General features: G+C 49.4%; 1 protein-coding gene across 3 annotated transcripts in view; it reads right to left on the bottom strand.

Moving 5' to 3' along the window:
* The window catches only part of NaPi-III (Na[+]-dependent inorganic phosphate cotransporter type III), a 98,955-nt gene that overhangs the window by 44,391 nt on the left and 28,565 nt on the right, over window positions 1–25,999 (bottom strand). For all 3 annotated transcript variants that reach the window (XM_065427947.1, XM_065427948.1, XM_065427949.1), the window contains exon 2: window positions 2,683–2,916. In XM_065427947.1, coding sequence (XP_065284019.1) covers window positions 2,683–2,884 — 202 coding nt within the window. In that variant the 5' untranslated portion in view covers window positions 2,885–2,916. The remainder of the gene's footprint in view (window positions 1–2,682; window positions 2,917–25,999) is intronic.

The following is a 25,999-nucleotide window of genomic DNA, read 5'->3' as shown; positions in this document are numbered from 1 at the left end:
ACACAAGCGCCCGCCCTCGGCTCGCCTCACTGATTAAACGCTAACACGTTAACTGCGCAAAGGCGCGAATTTCTGATCCCGCTGTCGTACCTTGAGCCTGCACATCGACTATTGGCCTCGAGCTCCACCACTGGAAAAGCTGGCGCCACCGTCGGCGTGACGTGCTAGGAGGGATCACGTGGACATAGCAGCCGCGTCGGCTGCTTCGGGCGCGCCGAAGCGAGCTGAAAACGAGTTTAAATTCCCTCGTACGCGGCGGTTTTCATTTAGTGGCGAAATTTACCCGCTTCGAGTGTCTCCTTTACAACGCTTGAAAGCACTACAATAGGTAGTGGCTGCCTTTGAAGGCGCGCGACATGGTAGGCTACTGCTCGGTGCCGCAGGACCGGACGCACGTAACGGAGGCCGGTGTCAGCCTTATTCACACGTAGCCGCAAGACAAGAAGCTGCGTGAAGCTTGGCTCGCGAAACATATAACCGGCAAACAGTCATCGGCTACAACTCGGGTATGCAGCAAGCACAGACGCCAGGAAGATTTCTGCTACGGCGCCCGGTCTGCGATGTTCTGAAAACACGCACTGAGACGCACGCTCGAGTCCGCTGTCCGACTAATGTCGTGACGGTTTGGTCTATGAACTTGTCGATACTATAGATACTGCCAAGTTCATTGGAGTGGAAAGGCAGCGGTAAGAAGCACATTTAAAGAAAGCATGGCATATGGTCATGTTTATGTTATGAATTAATGCACTGGATTACAAAAAAGGAGAAGCGGGAAATTGCACGCTGAGAACGCCGATGAACATACACTGCGACGCAACTCGAGAAATAGTATCGAAAGGTCGAAGAACTTAGAAGAAGAAAAAAGATTGAATCGTCGCGACGGCACATCACAGTCCCCGTAGGCGTCGAAGTCTATAAAATGAAATTATTTTTGAACAGCTCTGATAGCGCCCACGCAACAATGGTTGCTTGTATACTGTGAAATGCTCATATTTTGCGGCGTAAAGCTCATGGCACGGTACGAAAACGCGCGCGCGGAGAAAGCGAAACAGTGGGCGGACAAGCATGCAGACGCCCAGTCGGTCGCTGCGAATCTGCGCGATCGCTGCATTGAGGCTTCGTTCTGTTACGCTCCATTTAGTTATACAAACACTATAAGAACATATTTCACATGGTTCGCTCTCAGCGTTTACCTACCTTTCACGCAAGAAGCCGGTTCGGGAGTCTCGATCGCGGCGACCGCGCGCAGTGGCGTTCACTGTACGTATTCGGTAAAGAGATAGCGTCTGTAAACGATTGTGTGCTTTCAGTTTGCCCAAGATTATTATTTAGACTGGAAGAAACTTCTCTTGTTTCGAAAGTACTTACAAAAATGTCCGGGAGAGCTCACGCGTGGTGTTTTCAGTGAGCGCTGACAGCAAAACCTATGAGGAGCGCGTCACGTGATCCCTCATACTACGCCAGCGAGGCGCTTCCGATAGAGGGCGACTCCGTAACTCCTCGCCGCCAATACACTGTGACGTCACAGGCATTCATAAGGGCGACACCCGGCCGCCTGGCGCTCTCTCGATGGACCGCGCGATTAAGAATAGCGGGTGTGCGCGCTATATATCGCTTTCGCCTTAGCTGACCCTGCATGCCGCCATTTCAAGTAGTTCGATGCGGTAAGAAAACTTTCTCCCGCGCCGTGCTACCGAAATGTTTACGGCCACTTCACGAACCGCTATACATTACTGCTCCCATGAAAATGACAGCACTGTATACAGCGCAGACGTATACGAGTTCCAATTCCGAGAGCGCAGTGAGTGAGCCTTCAGCTATTATCGAAGCGTACGTGGTATTGTTAACGTTTGACCTGCAGAAATAGTGGCGAAAGTACTCGATAGCAATTACATACACGTTACGACAATAATTGCAAAATCAGCATCTTAGAAGATGTTTTCGGCAAGACGTGCCATCGAGCTTCTTCGAAGTAATCTTTTGTCTCCATGAAAGATGTCACTTCAACTTCCCGACATTCCTTTCATGATACAGCACCGCAGCGCTTTCGTCTGTCTGCGAGAGAATGGCTGTTACGTGTCCCTCTCCGGGCTACTCCGCCCACGCCTTCGCGCATGCGCGAACAGCCCGCAGCGACCTCTGCTTCCACGCACTTGCTGCTCGGAGTGTCTGCCGTATACAGAGTACCGCACAGGCCGTACCTCCCGGCCCGGGTTTGACCAAAGTTCGAAAGTGCCATGCGCTTTAGAAACTTCGAAAGCTGCACTTTTCATAGTCGACAGTTTTGCGGAGTTCCACATAGAAAACCTGGGCATATTACGCGCCCGACTGAGGCCCGAGCTCGACCAGAGCAGGAAGTTCCTAGGCCCGGCTCGGGCCCACGTCACCTTTAGGCTACGCTTTAGGGTAAGCCCGAGCCCGTGCAGTGCTCTAGTACTCTGCCAGGTCTTTGACTCGCTGGCGCGTCCTATGTTCCACAGCACCGCGTCCTACACGAATCGGCGCTGCTTCTCCGCCATCCTTCCAGTCTTGGAAAACATCGCAGGCCTCAGATGTGGATTCTGTCATAATTTGCACTGTATTTGCAACGAGCCCTCACATCGACAAGCCAAGATCCAGAAAGCAGCTACGGGTCCGCGCCGTCTGTTACATCATTCGCGACTAGGACAGAAGGAAACTCGCCTATGAGGACGGCGCCGAGGATCTCGAAGATGGTGGCCAGGATGCAGGCCTGTCGCAGCGTGAGCACTTTGGCGCCCACCGAGGTGCCGAACGAGTTGGCAACATCGTTGGCGCCCACACCGAACGCCAGGAAGAAGGCAACGATGAAGCCCACCACCAGGATCCACAGCAGGTTGCCCGTCGACGCATCCAGGGGAAGCATCTTTCACGCACCGCTCGGCAAGAGCACGTCGCCTGCGAGGCGAACACAAGAACTGAGCATAAGATATTATATATGTACACTTTTTAAAGCGCCACTGCGACACTAATTATGAGTGATTAGTAACACTTGTGACTAATGTGATGAACACTTCACAAGTGACAAACATCGCCGTTTGCGAACTGCTTGTGACCTTTACTGCCCGCACGTTGCCTCCAACGTCTGACGGGTGCACCCAGATGGTGTCGTACTGGAAATATCCATAACATTCATAAGCATGTAATACGAGCATGATTTGCACACGCGAGCATGGGCTCCGATCCACAGGTTGACATACGGAACGCTTTCGCGGGACGTAACATCATCCAGAGCGGTGTCTAAATGTTGCAACGAGTACTCGCTGACGTTACGGTAATTTCTGGTGCATTCGTCAAATTCATCCAAATATGCGTCGTGAAAATGCTGCTTATTGAAGGGAAAGGCGCCCAACCAAATGTTTTGTTCGTCGCGCAAGCTGGCTTAGCCAATTGGCGCGTGCTGCTTTGCAGTTAAGAGAAATTCTATCGACAAAACGGTCTTGAGTCCCTTATCACGGTAACCCCTCTTCAAAATTTTCTGCGATCACAAATTTAAGGTTCTGTTTAACGCCTTGCTTGCTCACCTCGGTCGACGTAGCTTTTTCAGTGGATAAAAGGTAATCATGAAAATGTCAATGTCACATATGCGCTCTAATATCCGCTTCGAAATGATTTGAATATACACGCACTACTATAAAACTCTACTGTGAGAAAACACTGCATAATTGACAGTTAGAAACGACGAATACGACATTTGTTCCTGACACATTTGTTCCTGACACGCGGGAAATGTCCTTGGGCGCAAAAGTTTTCTCTCAATGCCTTGGTAAATGACCGGACCAACCCACCAGCGAAGTATTTGGCGATGACTGGTTCACTTCGTACACCCTGCAATAGAGAGTATAGGGACCAGCTGCATGGTAAACGAGGCTCGATGGAAACTGCTGTGATGCTTCTCTTCCACATGCCTGCAGCGCCGTACGTGGAAAGACGCTGTTACCGAGTTTATGAGACACAGGGCTTGTGACCTTTGAGCTCAAATGTGCTCGAGAGCTCTTCAATATCGCGTACGGTATTGTGTGATAGCTGCCATTTACGAAAATAAGAGCAGTCGAGTGAGGGAGAACACAGTAGGGCTGAATAAAACGTGCAAAGCTCCGATATCCGACTAACTTGAAGATAATTGAGCTATACCCTTCAATGCCGCTATCTTCCACTAAATATAGAATACGCAGAGAAGATGTTCGCTAGTGTGAAGGCTGTCTTTAGAGAGAGGAGACCAAAAGCTTTACTGCCACGTACATCACTTCCCCTTACTCACCTATCGACGTCCAGGTGATGTCTATTGAAGAAATAGTTCACTCAGAAATGGAGCGAAGTTAGGCTGTGCTGCGAATAATCGTTACGCGAAGAATGTGCTAACAGAACCATTCCCTTGGTCAAGAGAAGATCAGAACGCCGTAGAATCCAGGCACGCATTTGCTCCCATTGCTTTTTCAAGGTACCCTCCGACTCAACGCCTCTTCCGGTTTGTACTGTCTGACAAACTGTCATCGTCAACCCTTATTTTCAAAGTAGATCGTGTAATCAGGCCTCAGGATATCCCCTCACGCAAAGACAAAAAAAAAGTAATCATAGAAAAAAGAAGGAAGAGCCAAGTCGAGCGCTAAAAGACGGGCGCCACTCACACAGCCGGTATGGACGAATGTCGAGGCGACGAAGAAGATGACAGCCTTCCGTCTGAGCACCTTCCGCGACGCGTACACAAAACCGATGCCAGCTGTACACGCGTGGCAGGGAAGGGTGATAACCATCGCGGAGGCAGTAAAACGCCGTATATACTGTTGTTAAACGACCGGCACGCGACACCTCGCAGGAGCCATTAACATCCTAATTGAGTCTCACAGCAGGTGACAAGCAAAGAGCACGACAGCTAAACGTTCGCAACGAGAGAAAGAGACAGGAGAGAGCGGAACACGAAGAAAAGCATCATACGACTACGACAAAGCAAGGCCGTGCAATGACGCACTGCGTTCATCTGATCACACGCGGTATGAGCGAGAAAAATCAGAATATAAATAGACGAAGAAAGGCACTGAACAGACACAAAACTGGATATCCACTGACCGCGCGTGCTTCTTTTCACATCAAGTGTTTTGTTCCGAGCACAAATGGATGCTTTGCCTGAAGAAGCAGCGCGTCTCAAGTCCCTTAAGAGAGACACCTTTCTCCAATGAACAAGTCTAGCCTTCAAATGGAGTATCCCCTATAGTATGGGCATGTGAATGACAAACAAATAACTGCGTCACAGCAATGTTCCAGGCAGTTAGAACTGGTGTTTCAGTATGGATGCTGTCGAAAGGCACAATTAGGTTGTCGAATTCCAACCTGTTATCTTGTTCCAAGCAATCGAAGAAGCGATGACCCGCTCTATCTGAGCCGATCAGGACAGGAGATCGAGGCCGCGAATCTGAGAGCGACTCAACATCTAGAAAAAGCCCCACTGCCACGATTCACTTTATGACTGACGCGTCCTTAACGAACCCGTGCCTGCACGATGGAGTCCAAGACGGTTAAAAAAAAAAGAAAGCTAAGAAAGAATGAGAACGAAATAACGCCAGCAGAATAGGAGCAGTTGGCCTACTTGTCTATAAGCGGGAAGCGCGCTATAGTGACCCTCAGATAGTGTTTACCGCTGCACCTTGCAGAAAAAACTGCATGTAACCACCTGGTCTACTATACTGCATAATTGCTCCCACGACACGTTACAACCTCTAAAGTCGTGCGATGGCGGCCAAGGTTTCTTCTGTATTCATAGATAAGCAGCCCGTTCTGGCTCCAAAAGTGACTAGAAATAATACAAGTCACGCTACTGCTACGTACGAAAGGCTGGCGCAACTCTCACGGCGAAAAATGTCCAGCTCCGTTTAACGCTTCATTCTACTTTTCAAACTAGCTCGCAGCCGGAATGAAAAATTGCCTATTGCAGGAATCTGAAGCAAATGTGGGCAGAATGCTCTGCCAACGTCATTATAATGAATTTCGAAACTGTATATTTTCTTTTTCAGTCTCAGATAATTACGGCGTGGTCAAATAAGCTGTAACGTTTACAGGTTGCATAAAAAAATCGAATATCGATGTCTCGGATAATTATAGTACACACGTATATATATATATATATATATATATATATATATATATATATATATCGAGCCTGTGCTTCGGTATATGCTATATGCATGCTGTGCGGCCGTTATCGCCAACGGCTACTTACCTCTTTTGAATATAATTTTCGAAGTGATAATGATGATGATCGCTGCACTGTATACCGCTCTGTCGTATTCCAGTGCGGTCGGGATTTAATATCAAAACTTATAAGCAAAAAAAAAAAACGCGCTATGTAAGCAGAGGGAAACGTGCCGTGGGGGCTGACTGTACACTTCCACCATTGCTGATTGATATACCAGCTGCATATGCACATGCGTATGAAAGAAGTCCACGAGTTAAAACGTGATCAGCTGCCGCTGTGCGAGTTTCTGTGGGTTCTGCGTTAGGACTAAAATGTTTAGTACGAACACAAAGTATACGCATACAGCAGCTACGTTGTGCATTTTTGCCCGCGCCCACAGAGAGTATGCGACTCTACTGCCGTCATATCTTGGCGCTGCAGCTTAGCAGCAGCGCAGGTACGGGCGCATCGGCGGGAGCTCGCGTGCCTATAGACTCAGTTCACCATCAACAGTTCTCTCCGACGCGCTCGACACGTAGTCGCATCGAGTCACTGCAGAGACAGCATGCACGTCAAGGTGCGCAGCTATACGCGAGCGTGTTCTAATTCTGGCCAGCGTTGAAGACAGCCTTCGCTGACAGTAGTAAGCTTGACAGCTTCGAGCACCAAGTAATGGAACGCATCTGGAAGACGTCTGGGCGACTTGGCGCCACTTCGCGTCGACACAGAAAGAAGCTAAGAAGAACACATATTGTCGCTGTATTCTTTTTTCTTCTTCGTGTGCGAACCGATAAAAACACAAAGTGGCTTACACTAAGCTCACGAAAAAAACGTGGCTGTGTGTGTGTGTGTGTGTGTGTGTGTGTGTGTGTGTGTGTGTGTGTGCGTGTGCGTGTGTGTGTGTGTGCGTGTGTGTGTGTGCGCGCGCGCAGGCAACCTTCCCGTCATGTTTCCCAGCGTTCTACTCGGCCACCTTACTGATCGGACTGAACAACAACAACAACAACAACAACAACAACAACAACAAATTCTGGAGTCTTACGTGCCAAAAGGGACGATCTGATTATGAGGCTAGCCGTAATGGCAGACTCCGGATTCATTTTTGACCACATGGGGCTCTTTCACGCGAACTCAATGCACCGTACACTAGCGTGTTTCTTTTTTTTTTTTTCTCGATCCGCCCCAATCGGAATACGGCCGCCGCGACAGGGATCGAACCCTCGACCTCGTGCTCAGCAGGGCAACGCCACAGCCACTGAGCTACCGCGGCGGGTATGTAGCAAATGAGTAGCCTGCATCGTTTCTGACTTCGATGCTGTCTTCTCGAAGAAGCCGCGGCTTCGCCAGAGTAGGAAGGAAACTTAATAAGATCCCCGCTGTCCGCTTAGCCGGCTATGCGTCCATCTATGTAGTTAATATGGAAACACAGCCTATATGTACGACTCTATATATCGGAGTTCGCCACCGTCGTGCGTGCGCGGTTTGCAACCCCGTTGTCGCCACCGCAAACGGGGTCAGCAGGCGTGCAAAAATAGCTCGCGCACCGATCCGACCCGATCCGGAGAAAAAGCACGGCCGACCAGCGTCCACAGCTTCTGTCGATTACCGGCGCAAACGATGTTGGTGCGCGTAGGCGAGAAGTGGGAGGGAAGCCCGGTAGTCCGAATACGCGTCTTTTCACTGGCGTCGCTATGTGGGCCTGTTGTTGATCCGCAAGAGCAGTAAACATAGCGCGACGCGGACAAGGACAAACGGAGCGGACACACTTGAGAACCTCATAACCTCCGCTATATGTTTTCTGCTCTTGGAGGGAGGCACACGCTTGCTTGCGACTATAGGTAATGTCAAGGCGGGATGAACACGCGCTAGCTGGGGACTCGAATTTGAAAAAAAAAAAAAATGCGATACCCATTTGTATCTAACCTCTTTCACATACCAAGTGGCCACAGTCGTCTGTTAGCTTGGGTAGGTGCGTGCTAGCTGCTGTATGCGAGACCGGTACGTGGCGGTTCTTGGCCACAGCCCCAGAATGAATGTGCCAAAGTGATACAAGGTGTGTGCGCAGCCTTAAATATATTAAAGCACCCCATTCACAATTAACAGACACCTCCGCATCGGGCACGGTCGTTTGGTGGACAGTGGTTGGAGCAACGTTGCAGCCAGGATACTACATATGGATGGTCGGGGTTGCTACGGGGTTTCAACCGGGGAGCAGTGATTATGACATGATGTACTGTGTCGTGGTATTATTCAGCATGGTGGTTGGACGCGAGACTGCCACTTCGTGCGTCTCTGCTGATATGCCCATAAGGTTTCGTGATTCACGGATATGGCATCGGGATACAGTAATCACCTTAACAATAATCATAGCGTATAAGTAACGTATAAGGACGTGCTCGGCAAGGTGCGCTGCAGTGACCACAGGATGGTAAGAACTCGAATTAGCCTAGACCTGAGAAGGGAACGAAAGAAACTGGTACATAAGAAGCCGATCAATGAGTTAGCGGTAAGAAGGCAAATAGAGGAATTCCAGATCAAGCTACAGAACAGGTATTCGGCTTTAACTCAAGAAGAGCACCGTAGTGTTGAAGCAATGAACGACAATCTTGTGGGCATCATTAAGGAGTGTGCAATGGAAGTCGGTGGTAACTCCGTTAGGCAGGATACCAGTAAACTATCGCAGGAGACGAAAGATCTGATCAAGAAACGCCAATGTATGAAAGCCTCTAACCCTACAGCTAGAATAGAACTGGCAGAACTTCCGAGGTTAATCAACAAGCGTAAGACCGCTGAAATAAGGGAGTATAATATGGATAGAATTGAATATGCCTTCAGGAACGGAGGAAGCCTAAAAACAGTGAAGAAGAAACTAGGAATTGGCAAGAATCAGATGCATGCGTTAAGAGACAAAGCCGGCAATATCATTACTAATATGGATGAGATAGTTCAAGCGGCTGAGGAGTTCTATAGATTTATACAGTACCAGTGGCACCCACGACGATAATGGAAGAGAAAATAGTCTAGAGGAATTCGAAATCCCACAGGTAACGCCGGAAGAAGTAAAGAAAGCCTTGGGAGATATGCAAAGGGGGAAAGCAGCTGGGGAGGATCAGGTAACAGTAGATTTGTTGAAGGATGGTGGGCAGATTGTTCTAGAGAAACTGGCCACCCTGTATACGCAGTGCCTCATAATGTCGAGCGTACCGGAATCTTGGAAAAACGCTAACATAATCCTAATCCATAAGAAAGGCGACGCCAAAGACTTGAAAAAGTATAGACCGATCAGCTTACTGTCCATTGCCTACAAAGTATATACTAAGGCAATTGCAAATAGAATCAGGAACACCTTAGACTTCTGTCAACCAAAGGACCAGGCAGGATTCCGTAAAGGCTACTCAACAATAGACCATATTCACACTATCAATCAAGTGATAGAGAAATGTGCAGAATATAACCAGCCCTTATATATAGCTTTCATTGATTACGAGAAAGCGTTTGATTCAGTCGAAACCTCAGCAGTCATGGAGGCATTACGGAATCAGGGTGTAGATGAGCCATATGTAAAAATACTGGAAGATATCTATGGCGGCTCCACAGCCACCGCAGTCCTCCATAAAGAAAGCAACAAAATCCCAATAAAGAAAGGCGTCAGGCTGGGAGATACGATCTCTCCAATGCTATTCACAGCGTGTTTACAGGAGGTATTCAGAGACCAGGATTGGGAAGAAATGGGGATAAAAGTTAATGGAGAATACCTTAATAACTTGAGATTCGCTGATGATATTGCCTTGCTTAGTAACTCAGGGGACCAACTGCAATGCATGCTCACTGACCTCGAGAGACAAAGCAGAATAGTGGGTCTAAAAATTAATCTGCAGAAAACTAAAATAATGTTCAACAGTCTCGGAAGAGAACAGCAATTTACAATAGGTAGCGAGGCACTGGAAGTGGTAAGGATATACTTAGGGCAGGTAGTGACGGCGGATCCCGATCATGAGACGGAAATAATCAGAAGAATAAGAATGGGCTGGGGTGGGTTTGGCAGGCATTCTCAGATCATGAACAGCAGGTTGCCATTATCCCTCACGAGAAAAGTGTATAATAGCTGTGTCTTACCAGTACTCACCTACGGGGCAGAAACCTGGAGGCTTACGAAAAGGGTTCTACTCAAATTGAGGACGACGCAACGAGCTATGGAAAGAAGAATGATAGGTGTAACGTTAAGGGATAAGAAAAGAGCAGATTGGGTGAGGGAACAAACGCGAGTTAATGACATCTTAGTTGAAATCAAGAAAAAGAAATGGGCATGGGCAGGACATGTAATGAGGAGGGAAGATAACCGATGGTCATTAAGGGTTACGGACTGGATTCCAAGGGAAGGGAGCGTAGCAGGGGGCGGCAGAAAGTTAGGTGGGCGGATGAGATTAAGAAGTTTGCAGGGACGGCATGGCCACAATTAGTACATGACCGGGGTTGTTGGAGAAATATGGGAGAGGCCTTTGCTCTGCAGTGGGCGTAACCAGGCTGATGATGATGATGATGATAGCGTATAAAACATGCCAGCACTAACGACACACCCATCATAAGAGAAAGTGCTAACAGCGTTAACGTCGCCAGTCATCCGCAAAGAATTAACGCGCCGCCATTTTTTTTTTCTTACCCAAGGGTGGCTGCCTCAGCGTATGCATACACAAGAGTGTCATACCGCATCAGCTTCTGCAAGACTGCGAAAGTGGAATTCACACGAGCTAAATAGCTGAAATCAACAAACCGGTAACGCCAGCGACCTCTCAGTTGTAAAGTTCTCTAAAACATTATTACAGGAAACTCTGGCGATACAGTGCCCACGGGAGCTGCAGGCATGACGATCCAGCCTGCAAGGAATGTTGGAGCATCAGAACGACCTCGTCACCGCAATGAACATGCACTTGCCTGTCCTGCTGGTTTCAAACGGCTTCGTGACTTTTACAGATTGATCAACTTGCGCGATAATTAGACAAATCCACGTACAACCTCTTCACCCCCACGGCAGATAAGCGATCGCAGCGCCGGAGTCATATTTTGTCGAAAAACCCCACGCTCTCAGTAACGGCACCCGGCTATTTCCTTTTTTTGTGCTTTCCTTCTTAAATTCAAGGACAAATCTACATATATCGGTAAACACCACCGCCGTGCGCCATATATACACGGTCGTGGGACACGCGTCGCCACCCTTGTTGAAGCCTCGTTTGCAATAACTCAGGAGGGGGAGACACAGTGGCCATCGTTGTATTATAAGCTATGCTGGTGAAATCGGTTTAGAAGAAATGCGGTCGGAAAGACTAGTAAAAGGGCTGAAACCATCCTATTTTGTTCTCCGTGTCAGGGTCATTAAGCGTACAGCCAGTCTGCGATTGCCGCAAAATGCGAGCCCACGTTCGCCTGTGACGTTCACCCTCGGCACACTGTGATGCGCACCCATACACTCGCTCCCGTGTAGCGACGAGATTTGACCGGCGTGCATGCAGACTTGACTCATATGTGCCGAGCTGAAGCGGCGGGCGCGATTACGTAAAGGCAAGCCATTATATAAACCGAGCGAGAACAAGCCCCATCTTAACCGGGTGTTGACCTGCCGCCTTCGAAGAACTCTCGGTCTGATCAGCAATGTTTGAGCACTGATAGCAAAACACTAATTGATCGGCTGAAATCATTAAGCGATCAATCAAATGAACAATCGATCGATCGGATAGATAGATAGATTAGATAGATTAGATAGATTAGATAGATAGATAGATAGATAGATAGATAGATAGATAGATAGATAGATAGATAGATAGATAGATAGATAGATAGATAGATAGATAGATAGATAGATAGATAGATAGATAGATAGATAGATAGATAGATAGATAGATAGATAGATAGATAGATAGATAGATAGATAGATAGATAGATAGATAGATAGATAGATAGATAGATAGATAGATAGATAGATAGATAGATAGATAGATAGATAGATAGATAGATAGATAGATAGATAGATAGATAGATAGATAGATAGATAGATAGATAGATAGATAGATAGATAGATAGATAGATAGATAGATAGATAGATAGATAGATAGATAGATAGATAGATAGATAGATAGATAGATAGATAGATAGATAGATAGATAGATAGATAGATAGATAGATAGATAGATAGATAGATAGATAGATAGATAGATAGATAGATAGATAGATAGATAGATAGATAGATAGATAGATAGATAGATAGATAGATAGATAGATAGATAGATAGATAGATAGATAGATAGATAGATAGATAGATAGATAGATAGATAGATAGATAGATAGATAGATAGATAGATATTGATTCGGTCTAACGTATGCAATGCGAAGGGGGGACTCCAGACTAGTTTTGACCCTTGGAGTGCTTTAATGTGCGCACAAAATAGGTACACATGTGACTTTGCATTGCCTCCCTATACGAATGCGCACGCCGGGTCAGGTAATAAAACCAGCGGCTTTGCGGTCCGCTGACGAACGCCGTAGGCAGTAAGCGACCGCGACGTGTACGTAATATCAATCCAGATATTTTCGAGCGGAGTTGCCACCAAGCGTTCAGATAGGTTGGTAAAGACAATGAGAACCAAGCTCCACAAGCCGGACACACATCAATAACGCGGGTAAGATGAGCTGGCCTTGATGTAGGTTAAACGCCTGCCGCAGTAAAAAAAGGATGTGACCTCCTTATTGTCGTTCGCGCCTCGCCAATTAAATCGCGAGGGCGTGCGCGCGTGTGTAATGGTTCACACAATGGTGTCCTCTCTAGCAACAAGTCACTTTGCACACTAAAGTGATAAAAAAAAAGGGCCTCGCGGGAAGGTTATCGTTCTCAAACGTAGGAATGTTCCGAGTTACCCAACTGACCTCCGACTATATACACGGCAGATTAAATGAAATCGCGAAATACACTCACCCGAGAATGCCGAGTCAAGGATAGGTCGCACGCGACCCGGCGCTCGATTAGCGCCGCGCCTGCTGTCCGCCTGCCTCCTTCAGGGAGAGCAACTAATCGTGCGACGATACTGCCGGAATACGAAGAGATAGCGTGCCAACAAAACTGCAGCAATTAAACCGCGACAACCTGCCATATCGTAGGGGAGGGGGACACAATTATGTTTCCTATCAGCGCCGATAGCGGCTCGGCAACTGAGCGTAGCTTCTATAATGTATAACCGCCTCTATAATGCAACGATTGTCTCAGATCGATTCTTGTTCCGTTTTCCTTTTTTTTTCATCATGCCCGAGGGGCTAAGCTCTGGTGATAACATATACGAAATGGACTGGAACTGAAACTGGATCGTTACAAAATTTCGGCCGACGGTACAGTGGGACGAACGTTATTTTGGAGACTCACAGTCTGAAGAAAGTGCAAGGGAAAGGCAGCTTCTCTAAAGCGCCCCTCATCAAATGCGCGCAATAATTTCTTTTATAACGCAAACTGATTCAGTGGCTGCGTAAAGAGCGAAGTGGGTGGCTTGAGTCATGATACTGAGAATAATATATACAGCACTGCTCATTTACCTATCCTTTAAAACGGCATTGATCGCCCCCTCCTCCAAGAAAATAGAGGTCAATTGTATAGCGCCAGACGTGCAATACCTCCGCATTTCATCGCACCTCACCAAACAACGATGGAGAGTGTGCGTGTGTGTGCGTGTGGAAATATTTGGCAGGAAAAGATTTTAAGGAGGGGTGGTCGGCGCCCCTCAGTCCAGGGCGCCACTGGCCTCTGCCGCCTGCCTGAATTAAGGACTTTGTCCTGCCAAGTCGGAATGGGCGAGCTGTGCCTCCCATTGCTCCATTGTGTTGTTGCAATTTGACCTATGAGGGCGCTTAGTACACTCCCAGGTTACATGTATTAGGGTTATTAGGATGGGTACGCCACCGCACCAAGGGCAGTTGGCCCTATAGCGAGTGGGATGCATGGCGTTTAGCATTTTTATAAGGGGGAATACTCCGGTCTTACAAAGACGTAGTTATAATGCATCAAGAGCAAATTATCTGCAAGTTACCAGGTGATGGGAGCCGGTCGTAAATACATGCACTCGCGGAGCGTCAAATCGGACTCGTGAACACACATCCGCATCCCGTCGTTCGTCCTCTCGACGTGAATGGATGCAGCGAGTCGCAAGAGATAACGGCGGCGATAACGCGGAACGCTTATGACAGCGCCAACTCGGCGGCGTCCTCTCGCTTCAAATCGCGCAGCGTCGTCAGCTCGGGCGACAGCTGTGGCAGTGGGCGCGACGTCTCCGTCGCGGCGACACTCCTCCAACCGAAGAGTCGCGCGGTCGTCTCCGACGCCTTCGACATGCACGTCCCGAAAGAAAGACCGGATAAGCGCAGCGATAAACACTTTGTTTGCAAGGAAAACGAGCCGCGTGCACAGGGAGTCCCGAAGCGAAGCGATGACGTCAAACGCGAGCGATTTCTGACACACGCACAAAGATCACAATGAAGAAAGGACGTGTCCTTTCCTCCTTGGCGCAGCCGGCAGAGGCGTTCTGTCCACACGGGGATCACGCCTCCAGAACGTGGGCATAAACATAGCCGATCTTATCGTCGCCGTGGCTTGGCAGCACTCCGGCCGAGGGCCGCAAGCGTGCCGCCCGACGCGAGTGAACGAAGCCGACGACGCCGGCAACTCGCCGGCCAGCCTGCTATTATAGTTCGAGTGGCGTGACGCACTGGGTGGTGCCTTCTGTTTGCCGTCTTCAACACCAACACCCGCTCTCTGGACGATTTACTGATTGGTAGGACCGAAGACGTATCCGAGAAAAACACGGCCAAGTGCAGGCGTACGGCGCGCGCAAGGGCGTGCAATGCCAGTCAGCTGACTATAATAGGGTAGAAAAGACCCGCGAAGACACTCCAAACGGAACAAATAGCCCCCTCGAAGTTGCAGGCACCCGCAGATAAACTAGGAAGTATCTTTCTTTCCGTCGTTGCCTTTGCTGATAAGGTGAATAAAAAGCACAAAGTTCGACCCGCTTTCCTTGTATTCGAATCAGTTAACTGCACCTCGGCAGGTCTTCGACATTTTCTGCTGCGCACGAGGTTGCAGGTTTAAAATATTATGGGGTTTTACGTGCCAAAACCACTTTCTGATTATGAGGCACGCCGTAGTGGAGGACTCCTGAAATTTCGACCACCCGGGGATCTTTAACGTGCACCTAAATAAAAAAACACGGGTGTTTTCGCATTTCGCGCCCATCGAAATGCGGCCGCCGTGGCGGGGATTCGATCCCACGACCTAGTGCTCAGCATCCCAACACCATGCCACAGAGCAACCATGGCGGGTGAGGTTGCAGGTTCGATTCTCGGCTGCGACAGCCACATTTCGATGGGGACGAATTACAAACACCCTCGTGCACCTAACTTTAGTGAACGGTAAAGAACCCGAGGTAGCGAAGCTATTCCGGAATCCTTCACTGCGGCCTTCATCATAGCCCACTCTGCAGCTTCGGCAAGTTAAACAACACAATTGTAATTTTTATCTGCTGAAGACAGTGTTGGGAGGTTAAGCGTTCCGTTCATGTATAGGGTCTTACGACTTGCCATTCTCTTTCTTGCCTGTAAAATTTAACGCGCTGTATCAAATGTCAAACCGGAGGTATTCCGGTACCTTTATAGCACTCAATGAAGGACGGTGTCTTAACTATACACTACACAGTCACCAGCTGCCTGTTCGCTGCAGGAAACGAGCGAGTGTGCATCAAGGTCAATTCAAATGCATGGGTCGCGAAGCTTCGGGCGTAAAGCGGTCCAGAACATGGGAGCAGCGATTGAAGCGCGACTCTACTCCGCTTCATACGTCAGGTGCAAGGCTGTGGAAGCTAGAGATACTTCTTGCAGTGGCTGCCTTCACACTTGCAAATAGTTCGGTGTTTTTTGACCGCAATTCTGCGATGCTATTCTTTACATAGGCTCAGTATTAAATGAAAAAAAAGTTTTAATCCTTAGAAACACGGCAACTGTGGTATACATGTAGCTGCAAATTCGCCGTTTTAGATCGATTTGCTCTTCGTAGTTTTCGTTTTTTTTTTATTTGCAGCCGACTCTGCAGCCTCACGTGTGTGCTCGCGCGAGGAAACGCTGTTGGTGCGTAGCGAAGCATTGACAGATCATGCGGAGTGATAAATTTTCGTGACCGAACTATTTGCGTTGCTTCCAAAGCTTCCAAAGTCTTTTTTTTTTGTTCTTTATTTTATGCGAAGGCCGGGACTTAACAGCTGTTTGTGCTGCGCGCCGCTTATTCGAAGAACAAAACATGTTAGCGCTAGTCAGAAGTGCTAGACCAAGCCTAAAGTGCGTTACACATGCGTGGACTGTCTCCGGCATTCCACTATTGTGCTTCATACAATGAGACCTCTGTACTCACCGAAAGCATAACCCGATAAGCATCCTCGGAATTAGCACTTCTTCGGAGAGGAAAATACGTGAAATGACGTCATCGTGGCGATAAAGCAGTCGCGACTGACGATGAGCGCCGCACTAACATAGGTGATGAAACGGCAAACCAATACGTGCAACAGCCGCAAGGATAACAGGCACGTTAGCAAAATAGAAGGCTAAAAAGGCATAGATGATGGGGCGTAGTGTAACGTATTTTTTTCGAACACATAGCCCAAGGCACACTGCCGTTTCAAAAGTGGACCTCCGGCTACAAGGGGCAAAAGCAACGTCTTCAAGCCTTCACATCGCGGCAAAAGTTCGGTAAACATTCGGGCACGACTATTCCCGCGGGGACGCCCACTGATAGCGAGGCCAGGCGTAGCACCCAGTCGCTCGGTGAAACAGCGCCGCCAAGACCGCACTGAGTGAAGTGTCACAGCGATAAGACGGCACACAGACTGGCTCGATCACTGCCAAGCGCCAATGACACAGAGGGAAAGCGCAAACAAGTCTGAACGAAGACTAATGGCGCTGGGCCTTTCGAAAAAACCTGAAGGATATGGAGAAGAATCAAATCTCCATGTAGACTGCATTTCTGTAAAAATTATCAATCAATCAATCATTCATTTACCATGCCCAGGAACAACCATGAGGTCTAAGTGCTGGCGCACGCATACATCAGAAAGAGAAGAGAACGGCAGGGGAATATGAAAAAAAATCAAAAGGACACTGAATAATAGATCAATCTTGAAGAGTGTGCATACAAGGCGCATGGTGAATACAAAAGAAAAAGGAGGTAGTTGAACAATATGTGAAACTATGACACAACAACGCAAAGCTCGGAAAAGAACAATGACAGCGAGTTATGAAAAATATCGAAATCATGAAAGTGTTATAGAGACTGTATTCTGCGGACGGTTGAGTGTTGATGACAGGCAGAAACATAGAAAAGCCTATGTTCTCTGGTCATCTTGCGCGGCATGCGAAACATGATACAACTGAGGAGTTCGGGGCAGGTGAGGTCACCGGGCAATCTCGCGCATGCAAGCGAAGAAAGCGAGGAAAGAAGCGCGCCGTCTTCTGCCGCGCGCATGGATCTGGGGAGAGGGAAGGGTTGCGGGTGTGTTCTACTCCGGGCGGGTCGCGCAGCCGCGCGCGCCCGTCCGGGGCGCGTTTGCATGCAACACGCGCTAGGAAACCTTCTCAATCGTGCCTAGGCAGAGTCACATATTCAAGGAACAAAGGCCCCCAGATTCTCTCTCGCACCCGCTCATACTCGCGCCTGCGCAGAAACGTCGGGCGCCGCGAAAAAAAGCCCGCGGATAATGCATATATGCGGATAATGAATACCTTCTTCCGCAAGCGGGATAGCCGAAAGTGGACGTGGAGGAGCCCGAATAACGAGACTAGAAATGAAATAGGCTTAATACTCTGCGCTAACCCTGGCATCATACAAGATGTGGACGTGCTCGGCAAGGTGCGCTGCAGTGACCATAGGATGGTAAGATCTCGAATTAGCCTATACTTGAGGAGGGAACGGAAGAAACTAGTACATAAGAAGCCGATCAATGAGTTAGCGGTAAGAGGGAAAATAGAGGAATTCCGGATCAGGCTACAGAACCGGAATTCGGCTTTAACTCAGAATGAGGACCTTAGTGTTGAAGCAATGAACGACAATCTTGTGGGCATCATTAAGGAGTGTGCAATAGAAGTCGGTGGTAACTCCGTTAGACAGGATGCCAGTAAGATATCGCAGGAGACGAAAGATCTGATCAAGAAACGCCAATGTATGAAAGCCTGTAACCCTACAGCTAGTATAGAACTGGCAGAACTTTCGAAGTTAATCAACAAGCGTAAGACAGCTGACATAAGGAAGTATAATATGGATGGAATTGAACATGCTCTCAGGAACGGAGGAAGCTTAAAAGCAGTGAAGAAGAAACTAGGAATTGGCAAGAATCAGATGTATGCGTTAAGAGACAAAGCCGGCAATATCATTACTAATATGGATGAGATAATTCAAGTGGCTGAGTTCTATAGAGATTTATACAGTACCAGTGGCACCCACGACGATAATGGAAGAGAATAGTCTAGAGGAACTTGAAATCCCACAAGTAACGTCGGAAGAAGTAAAGAAAGCCTTGGGAGCTATGGAAAGGGGGAAGGCAGCTGGGGAGGATCAGCAGATTTGTTGAAGGATGGTGGGCAGATTGTTCTAGAAAAACTGGCCACCCTGTATACGCAATGCCTCATGACCTCGAGCGTACCAGAATCTTGGAAGAACGCTAACATAATCCTAATCCATAAGAAAGGGGATGCCAAAGACTCGAAAAATTATAGAGCAATCAGCTTACTGTCCGTTGCCTACAAAGTACTTACTAAGATAATTGAAAACAGAATCAGGAACAATTTAAACTTATGTCAAACGCCACGCTGTACCTACTAGCAATTGTAAAGATGCGTCCGGGGCGGCTGCATACCGAAAACTATCTGCGACGGGGACAGATCCGCAGCGCGCTGTTATCGCAGCTTAGTTCGCGTTGATGCGAGAGGCAGCGCGAAGGTCAATTAGCTCGCGCCTGCTGCCACGCTTCCTCCTTTTGACAGCGAGTTTCCGCAGTCATCGAGTGAGACGTGTTCATGTTTGCTTGTGCGCGCGTGACACCATGCTTGTTAATTTAGTAAGCATGCCCATGGTTACGAGTTTATACGACCGATAAATCTACTATCCTTAGTTCGTATGGTTAGGTGTTGTTACGTTTCGCCTACGACGCGCGATATGGCCGGCGCGGATGCAACGGACGTCGGGGCTTCGTTCAAAGCGGCGGACATTTTGGCCCGTTCGGAGCGGCCGCGACGCATCCCCGCCGAGCGCGTCCCGGCATGTTCAGTGCCACGTGTCTTTGTGTGTGCGTGTGTGTGTGTGTGCCCACGCTTGTCAAAGCGCGGCAGCCGGGGAGAGGAGCTCCCCCAGTGTGAAGCGAGGAGGTCTGACCGGCGCCGGCCCGGCTGATGCGTCACCTCCTTGTCCCAACGTGTCTCTCAGTCCGTCCGTCGCCGCTGTCACGTGGTGTCGTCCCGTGACCTTCCTTCTTGCCCGCGACGCCAAGAGTATAAGAGCAGCTGCCCCCGGACGCCAGGAGAGAGGCTCCGATTTCTTCTGTTGAGTAATGTGCTCTCCCGTCTCTCTACTTCGGTCGACCTGACCGCCCGCTCTTTGCGATGCTAGAATAAACAAGTTGTTCTGTTAGCAGTCGCCTCATGCTTTGCTGGGACCTTCGGATGCTTCCAGTGTGCCCCAGGCCGCCAGGCCAACGCTACCCTTGGGGCTTGCGACCCATTTGCAACAACGGGTGTCAGCACTGAGGTTCCAACAGCTGGTGGCAGCGCTGAGATTCCAACAGCCGGTGCCATCGGTGCGGATCAAATAGCTGGTTGCCAGCGGTGAGATCGCGACAACGGAGGCCAGCAGCGAAGATATGCGGTTGACTGTATGCTGAGCAGCACAACGACCATCCGGGAGCAGTGCAACGAGCCCTGTGTGATGACTGGTTGCCTGCAGCGGAACGACTGCGCTGAATTCTTGGCTGCGAGGTTTGGTGAGTGCGGGACTTTCTTCTTCTGAGTTTTGCCAGGCTTTTGTTAGTGTCAGAAATAGAGCTGGTAATTGTGGTTGTCGTTGCTGCCGGGTTAGTTGCGGCAAGACAATAGTAGGCAGTAGAGAAAGCAGCATTCAGAGCAGCCATGGATTTGAAGTCGTTGCGCAAACCGAAATTGTTGGAGCTTGCAAGAGAGTTGGGTCTGGATGTCTCAGACAAACTCAGAAAACCAGAACTGCTAAGGGCTATTCTTGAGTTAGGAGCTGAGGATGACGAGCTGTCGGAATGCCTTGAGACCATTGAGGAGAGGGAGACGGCAAAAAGACAGGAACGCGAACTTAAAGAACAGCAACAGCAACAGCGAGAGCAACAAGAGAAAGATGAGCGTGAACGTAAAGAACAGATAGAACGAGAGCAACAAGAGAAAAAAAAAGAACGAGAGCAACAAGAGAAAGAAAAAGAGCGAGAGCAACAAGAGAAAAAAGAAGAGCGCGATCATGCTTTGGAAATGAAGCGTCTCGAGTTAGAGATGGAACGCGCTCGTAATGGAAGTCAGGCACACGGTGCAGGAGAACGGGTATTGTTCAAAATGACTGACCTAATGCGGCCGTTTAAGCTTGGAGAGGACATTGGTTTGTTCCTGGTTAACTTTGAGCGAACGTGCGAGAATCAGGGGTTCTCTCGGGAAACGTGGCCACAGCGCTTGCTCACTTTGTTACCCGGCGAGGCGGCCGACGTAGTCGCTCGCTTGGAGAGAGAGGAGGCACAGGATTTCGACAAAGTGAAATCGAGTCTGCTAAAAAAGTACAGGCTGTCGGCGGAGGCGTTCCGTCGGAAGTTTCGAGAAAATGAGAAAGTCAAAAGTGAGTCGTATACAGAGTTTGCCTACAGGCTTATGTCAAACATGCAGGAGTGGCTCAAAGAAGAGAAAGCGTTTGGTGACCACGAGAAAGTTCTGCAGTGTTTCGGGCTGGAACAGTTTTATAGTCGGTTACCTGAGAACGTGCGGTACTGGGTCTTGGATAGGCCAGACGTTAGTACGGTGGCTAGAGCTGCTGAGCTAGCCGAAGAGTTTGTGACGCGTCGGGCTCGCGGAGCTAAGGACGGTCAAAAGGGTGAATTTGGCTCCAAGTTTGAGAGGCCGAAGTTCACGCCCATGAGAGCAAAGGGGGACACACGTAGTGCGGATGCGAGTGAAAGCATTCCGACCGAACGTAAGGAGACGGCGGCAGCCGAAGCCGAACGCAGAAAGCGGTTCGAGGCGAGGCAAGCGCGCGTGTGTTATACGTGCCAAAAGCCGGGTCACTTTTCGGCGCAGTGCCCGGAAACAAAAACAAAAGTTGTGTTTTTGTCATTATGCAGCACTGACGAGAACATGAAGCTTCTCGAGCCTTACATGCGAGACCTCCTCGTGAACGGGAAAGAGTGCCGAGTGCTTCGCGATTCCGCAGCTACGATGGATGTAGTTCACCCCTCTTACGTAAAACCCGATATGTTCACGGGCGAGTGCGCATGGATCAAACAAGCCGTGGAAGCTCATAGCGTGTGTCTGCCCGTAGCAAAAGTGCTTATTGAAGGTCCTTTCGGAGCACTTGAGACGGAGGCGGCAGTGTCATCTATGCTGCCCCCCCCCAGTACCCGTACCTATTTTCGAACAGGTCCGATCACCTCCTGCGCGAGAAGGGGCTTTTGTTTGGTGAGGCTAGCGTTCAGGCCTTAACCAGATCGAAGGTTCGGGAGCTCGCTGCAAAGGCGGTAGTTGCGGGGCCGACGTTGTCGAACGATGAGAAAGGGTCAGAGGCGCAGCAAGCTGATATTCAGAGCACCCCCGAACTGAATAAAATTGAATCTGTAGCGTTAAAGGCACCAGATACTGGAGAGGAAATGCCCGATGCGGCAAAGTTAGAAGAGCTATCTGCAGATTTGCTCGTCGCGCCTACGTCAGACGGACTTAATAGGTTGCTAAAAGTCAGCCGGTCGGCTTTGATAGCCGAGCAAAAGAAGGATGGCAGCCTAGAAAACATACGCTGCATTGTCAAGGAAGGTGTCGCCAAGAAAAATGCTCGCTTTGTGGAAAGAGGTGGGGCCCTGTACCGGAAGTATGTAGACCGCAGGGGAGTGGAGTTCGATCAGCTGATCGTGCCTCAGTGCTACCGTCACGATCTGTTGCGCTTGTCGCATGGGGGTTCGTGGTCCGGACACCTAGGAGTTAAGAAAACTAAGGACCGTCTCTTGCAAGAGTACTATTGGCCAGGGTGTTTTCGGGACGCAGACCACTTTGTGAAGACATGTGACACCTGTCAGCGGTTGGGCAAACCAGGGGACAAATCGAGGGCGCCGTTGAAGTTGGTACCTATCATTACGGAGCCTTTTAGACGGCTCGTTATTGATACAGTGGGACCTCTGCCGGTAACAGCCACGGGGTACAGACACATTTCGACTGTGATCTGCCCAGCGACAAAGTTCCCTGAAGCAGTGCCGCTGAAAGAACTCAGCTCAGTTGAGATAGTCAATGCACTACTGTCCATATTTGCGCGAGTTGGTTTTCCTGCGGAAATCCAATCAGATCAGGGCACAGTGTTTACTAGCGCTTTGACGACAGCCTTTCTCGAAAGGTGCAGGGTAAAGCTGTTACACAGCTCAGTGTACCACCCCCAATCGAATCCCGTTGAGAAGCTCCACTCCGTCATGAAGCGCGTGTTGAGAGCATTGTGGTTTGAACAACAAACTGACTGGGAGCTGTTTCTGCCTGGGGTGATGTTTGCATTGAGGAACGCGCCGCATGCGGCTACGGGGTTTTTGCCAGCTGAGCTAGTGTACGGTCGCTCGCTGCGATCTCCGCTTCGCATGCTTCGAAAGGGATCACTGCTCTCTCCAATGGCTGCAGACCATCTCTTTCACAAATGGCCGCCTCCTGCGCTGGAGCCTCGCTTTGCAACAATATTCCTTTGAGGTGCGTTACAAAAAGGGGAGTCTCAACGGTAACGCCGATGGCTTAAGTCGAAGCCCCTAACGTGGGAATCAGCCTCAAAATTGTTTGTTATTGATGTTTTTCTTCCTGAGGCAGGATTTTTAACATATTGCTTTTGTGTAGTGTTTCAAAGTGATGATGTGCTTTCTAGTGCAATTTTCCGATTTGTGGACGCGTTCTGAGTGCTGCTATAGACTACTGTAAGGAACTAGGCAGTAGTATAAAAGGGGAAAGAGCCTGGCATGGCTTAGTGAGGGTTGTGCCGTGCTTGCTGACTGAGCGGCTGAGTTTCGGCGCAGTTCTAACGCTTGCTGGGAAAGAGAACAAAAATGGCAACTCTCCTGAAGTCACTTTGCAGTGTCCTGTGTGAACCTGAACGTGAGAACGAGGTCTTCTCGGTGCGCTGCGCTCAAGAAACGCCGAGGGACGACCGACTTCGGTTATGAGCATCATCGAGCGACATCCCTCCGGACAGCGGATGCAGTCCCCTGACCATCGGGATCTCCCTCCCCCGGCGGGGCGGTCTGTTACGTTTCGCCTACGACGCGCGATATGGCCGGCGCGGATGCAACGGACGTCGGGGCTTCGTTCAAAGCGGCGGACATTTTGGCCCGTTCGGAGCGGCCGCGACGCATCCCCGCCGAGCGCGTCCCGGCATGTTCAGTGCCACGTGTCTTTGTGTGTGCGTGTGTGTGTGTGCCCACGCTTGTCAAAGCGCGGCAGCCGGGGAGAGGAGCTCCCCCAGTGTGAAGCGAGGAGGTTTGACCGGCGCCGGCCCGGCTGATGCGTCACCTCCTTGTCCCAACGTGTCTCTCAGTCCGTCCGTCGCCGCTGTCACGTGGTGTCGTCCCGTGACCTTCCTTCTTGCCCGCGACGCCAAGAGTATAAGAGCAGCTGCCCCCGGACGCCAGGAGAGAGGCTCCGATTTTTTCTGTTGAGTAATGTGCTCTCCCTTCTCTCTACTTCGGTCGACCTGACCGCCCGCTCTTTGCGATGCTAGAATAAACAAGTTGTTCTGTTAGCAGTCGCGTCATGCTTTGCTGGGACCTTCGGATGCTTCCAGTGTGCCCCAGGCCGCCAGGCCAACGCTACCCTTGGGGCTTGCGACCCATTTGCAACAACGGGTGTCAGCACTGAGGTTCCAACAGCTGGTGGCAGCGCTGAGATTCCAACAGCCGGTGCCATCGGTGCGGATCAAATAGTGTCTACTAATTAACTATCGCAATCGATGCTTCGCCTTTCGGGCGAAACTGCAAAGCTTTTTTCATGTTTAGAACTGAGGCTGAACAGCGCGAATAAGACAAGGACACGAGGAAACATGTTACCAAGAAAGTGCGATTCCGCCAATTCGAGCGCATCAAAAACATGCGAAGTGTATAGGATGTTTCAGCTAATATTAGCCAACGCGGTCAAAGGAAAAAAAATATTTAAAAAACACGGTGTTAGGTACGATTTTAAGACCGACGATGTTCGGTCGTCAAACTTCTGACGACCGGACGCCTTAGATCCTAAAATCTTGCAGGGTAATTTTTTCTTTGTATACCTTGGCTAACGTCAGCTGGGACACATGGACACACAAAAAGCTGCTACGTACAATACCTCCAAGGCACTGAAATTCGTCAAGTTGTTAAGTTATGAGGTTTTACGTGCCACAGCTACGATCTCATTACGAGACACGCCGTAGTGGGGGACTGCTGTTAAGAATGGCGAGCCGCTAAGTAAGATTGCCACCTTGCCACCCGATTACGACAAGGGGTGCAAGACGCGCACCTCTCCCTCTCCGTCGCTGCAGCTGGGAGGCGTTCAAAGAAGCGGCCTTTGCGTTGGAATCCGCCGCCTTCCTCCAGCCCCTTCGACATTGTGACGGAACTAGTTCGGTGCGTGAAAATGATTCCGGAGTTCCCCAACGCGGAGCTGATTTGACACGCATGGACAAGCTGCCGCGGGAACGACGTATTTTTGTGCTTCTCACGGTTCGGAGTGGCACGGAACAACGAGCGACCCTCGAGCGGCAACGATAGTTCCCAGAACGGCACCCGCCAACGCCGTCGTCGGGCATCAGAGCGCGGTTGCCTTTATGTACGTAAACTGTTCTGCAGAGCAGCGGCGCGTTGGTGATGAGTAAACGAACAGTCGCCGCGTCGTAGGACCGGCGGATCGAGTGTATAAAAACTGTGGTTGTGCGAATGCTGAGGACACTTCTCTTGAGCAGTCATGTTAGACTGAGTCACTTCTCTCATGCAGTCATGTTGGACTGATACTCTTTTTCTCAAGCAGTCATGTTAGACTGAGTTAATTTCTGTAAATAAACCCCTTTTCCTCGTTCTCGATGAGAAGCAGTTCTTCACTTCATCAACGATCTCAGCGTAAATAAGTTGGACGACGGCATGGGCCAGCTACCTCCGAATTCATGCTGTACTCCAATCTTGGCAAAGGACCACGGACGATGGGATTGAGCCCCCAATCCTGACAACTGGCTGACAGCGGTGAGATGGACTTTGCGACATGGTGCTGTATCTGCGGTGAGTGCTTGGTTTTTGCTTTGACTCTCTAGGCTTCATTTTGTGGTTGTTCTGTTTAGAACAGTAGGGAAGCTAGATTGTTGTGTGTTAGCTAGGTTGTGTTTTCCTAGCTAGATTTAGAGAGCAGAATCAAGGCAGTAAAGGAGCAGTCATGGAGTTAAGGACACTGCTGAGAGACGAGTTGTTGATTGTTGGTGAGGAACTGGGCCTAGATGTACGCAAGGAAATGCTCAAATCGGAATTATTGGAGCTAATTTCCAATCAGGCCAGTGAG

The sequence above is a fragment of the Dermacentor albipictus genome, chromosome 3, assembly GCF_038994185.2.
Source record: "Dermacentor albipictus isolate Rhodes 1998 colony chromosome 3, USDA_Dalb.pri_finalv2, whole genome shotgun sequence".
Classification (NCBI taxonomy): Eukaryota; Metazoa; Arthropoda; class Arachnida; order Ixodida; family Ixodidae; genus Dermacentor; species Dermacentor albipictus.
This window is presented reverse-complemented; position numbering and strand designations above follow the sequence as displayed.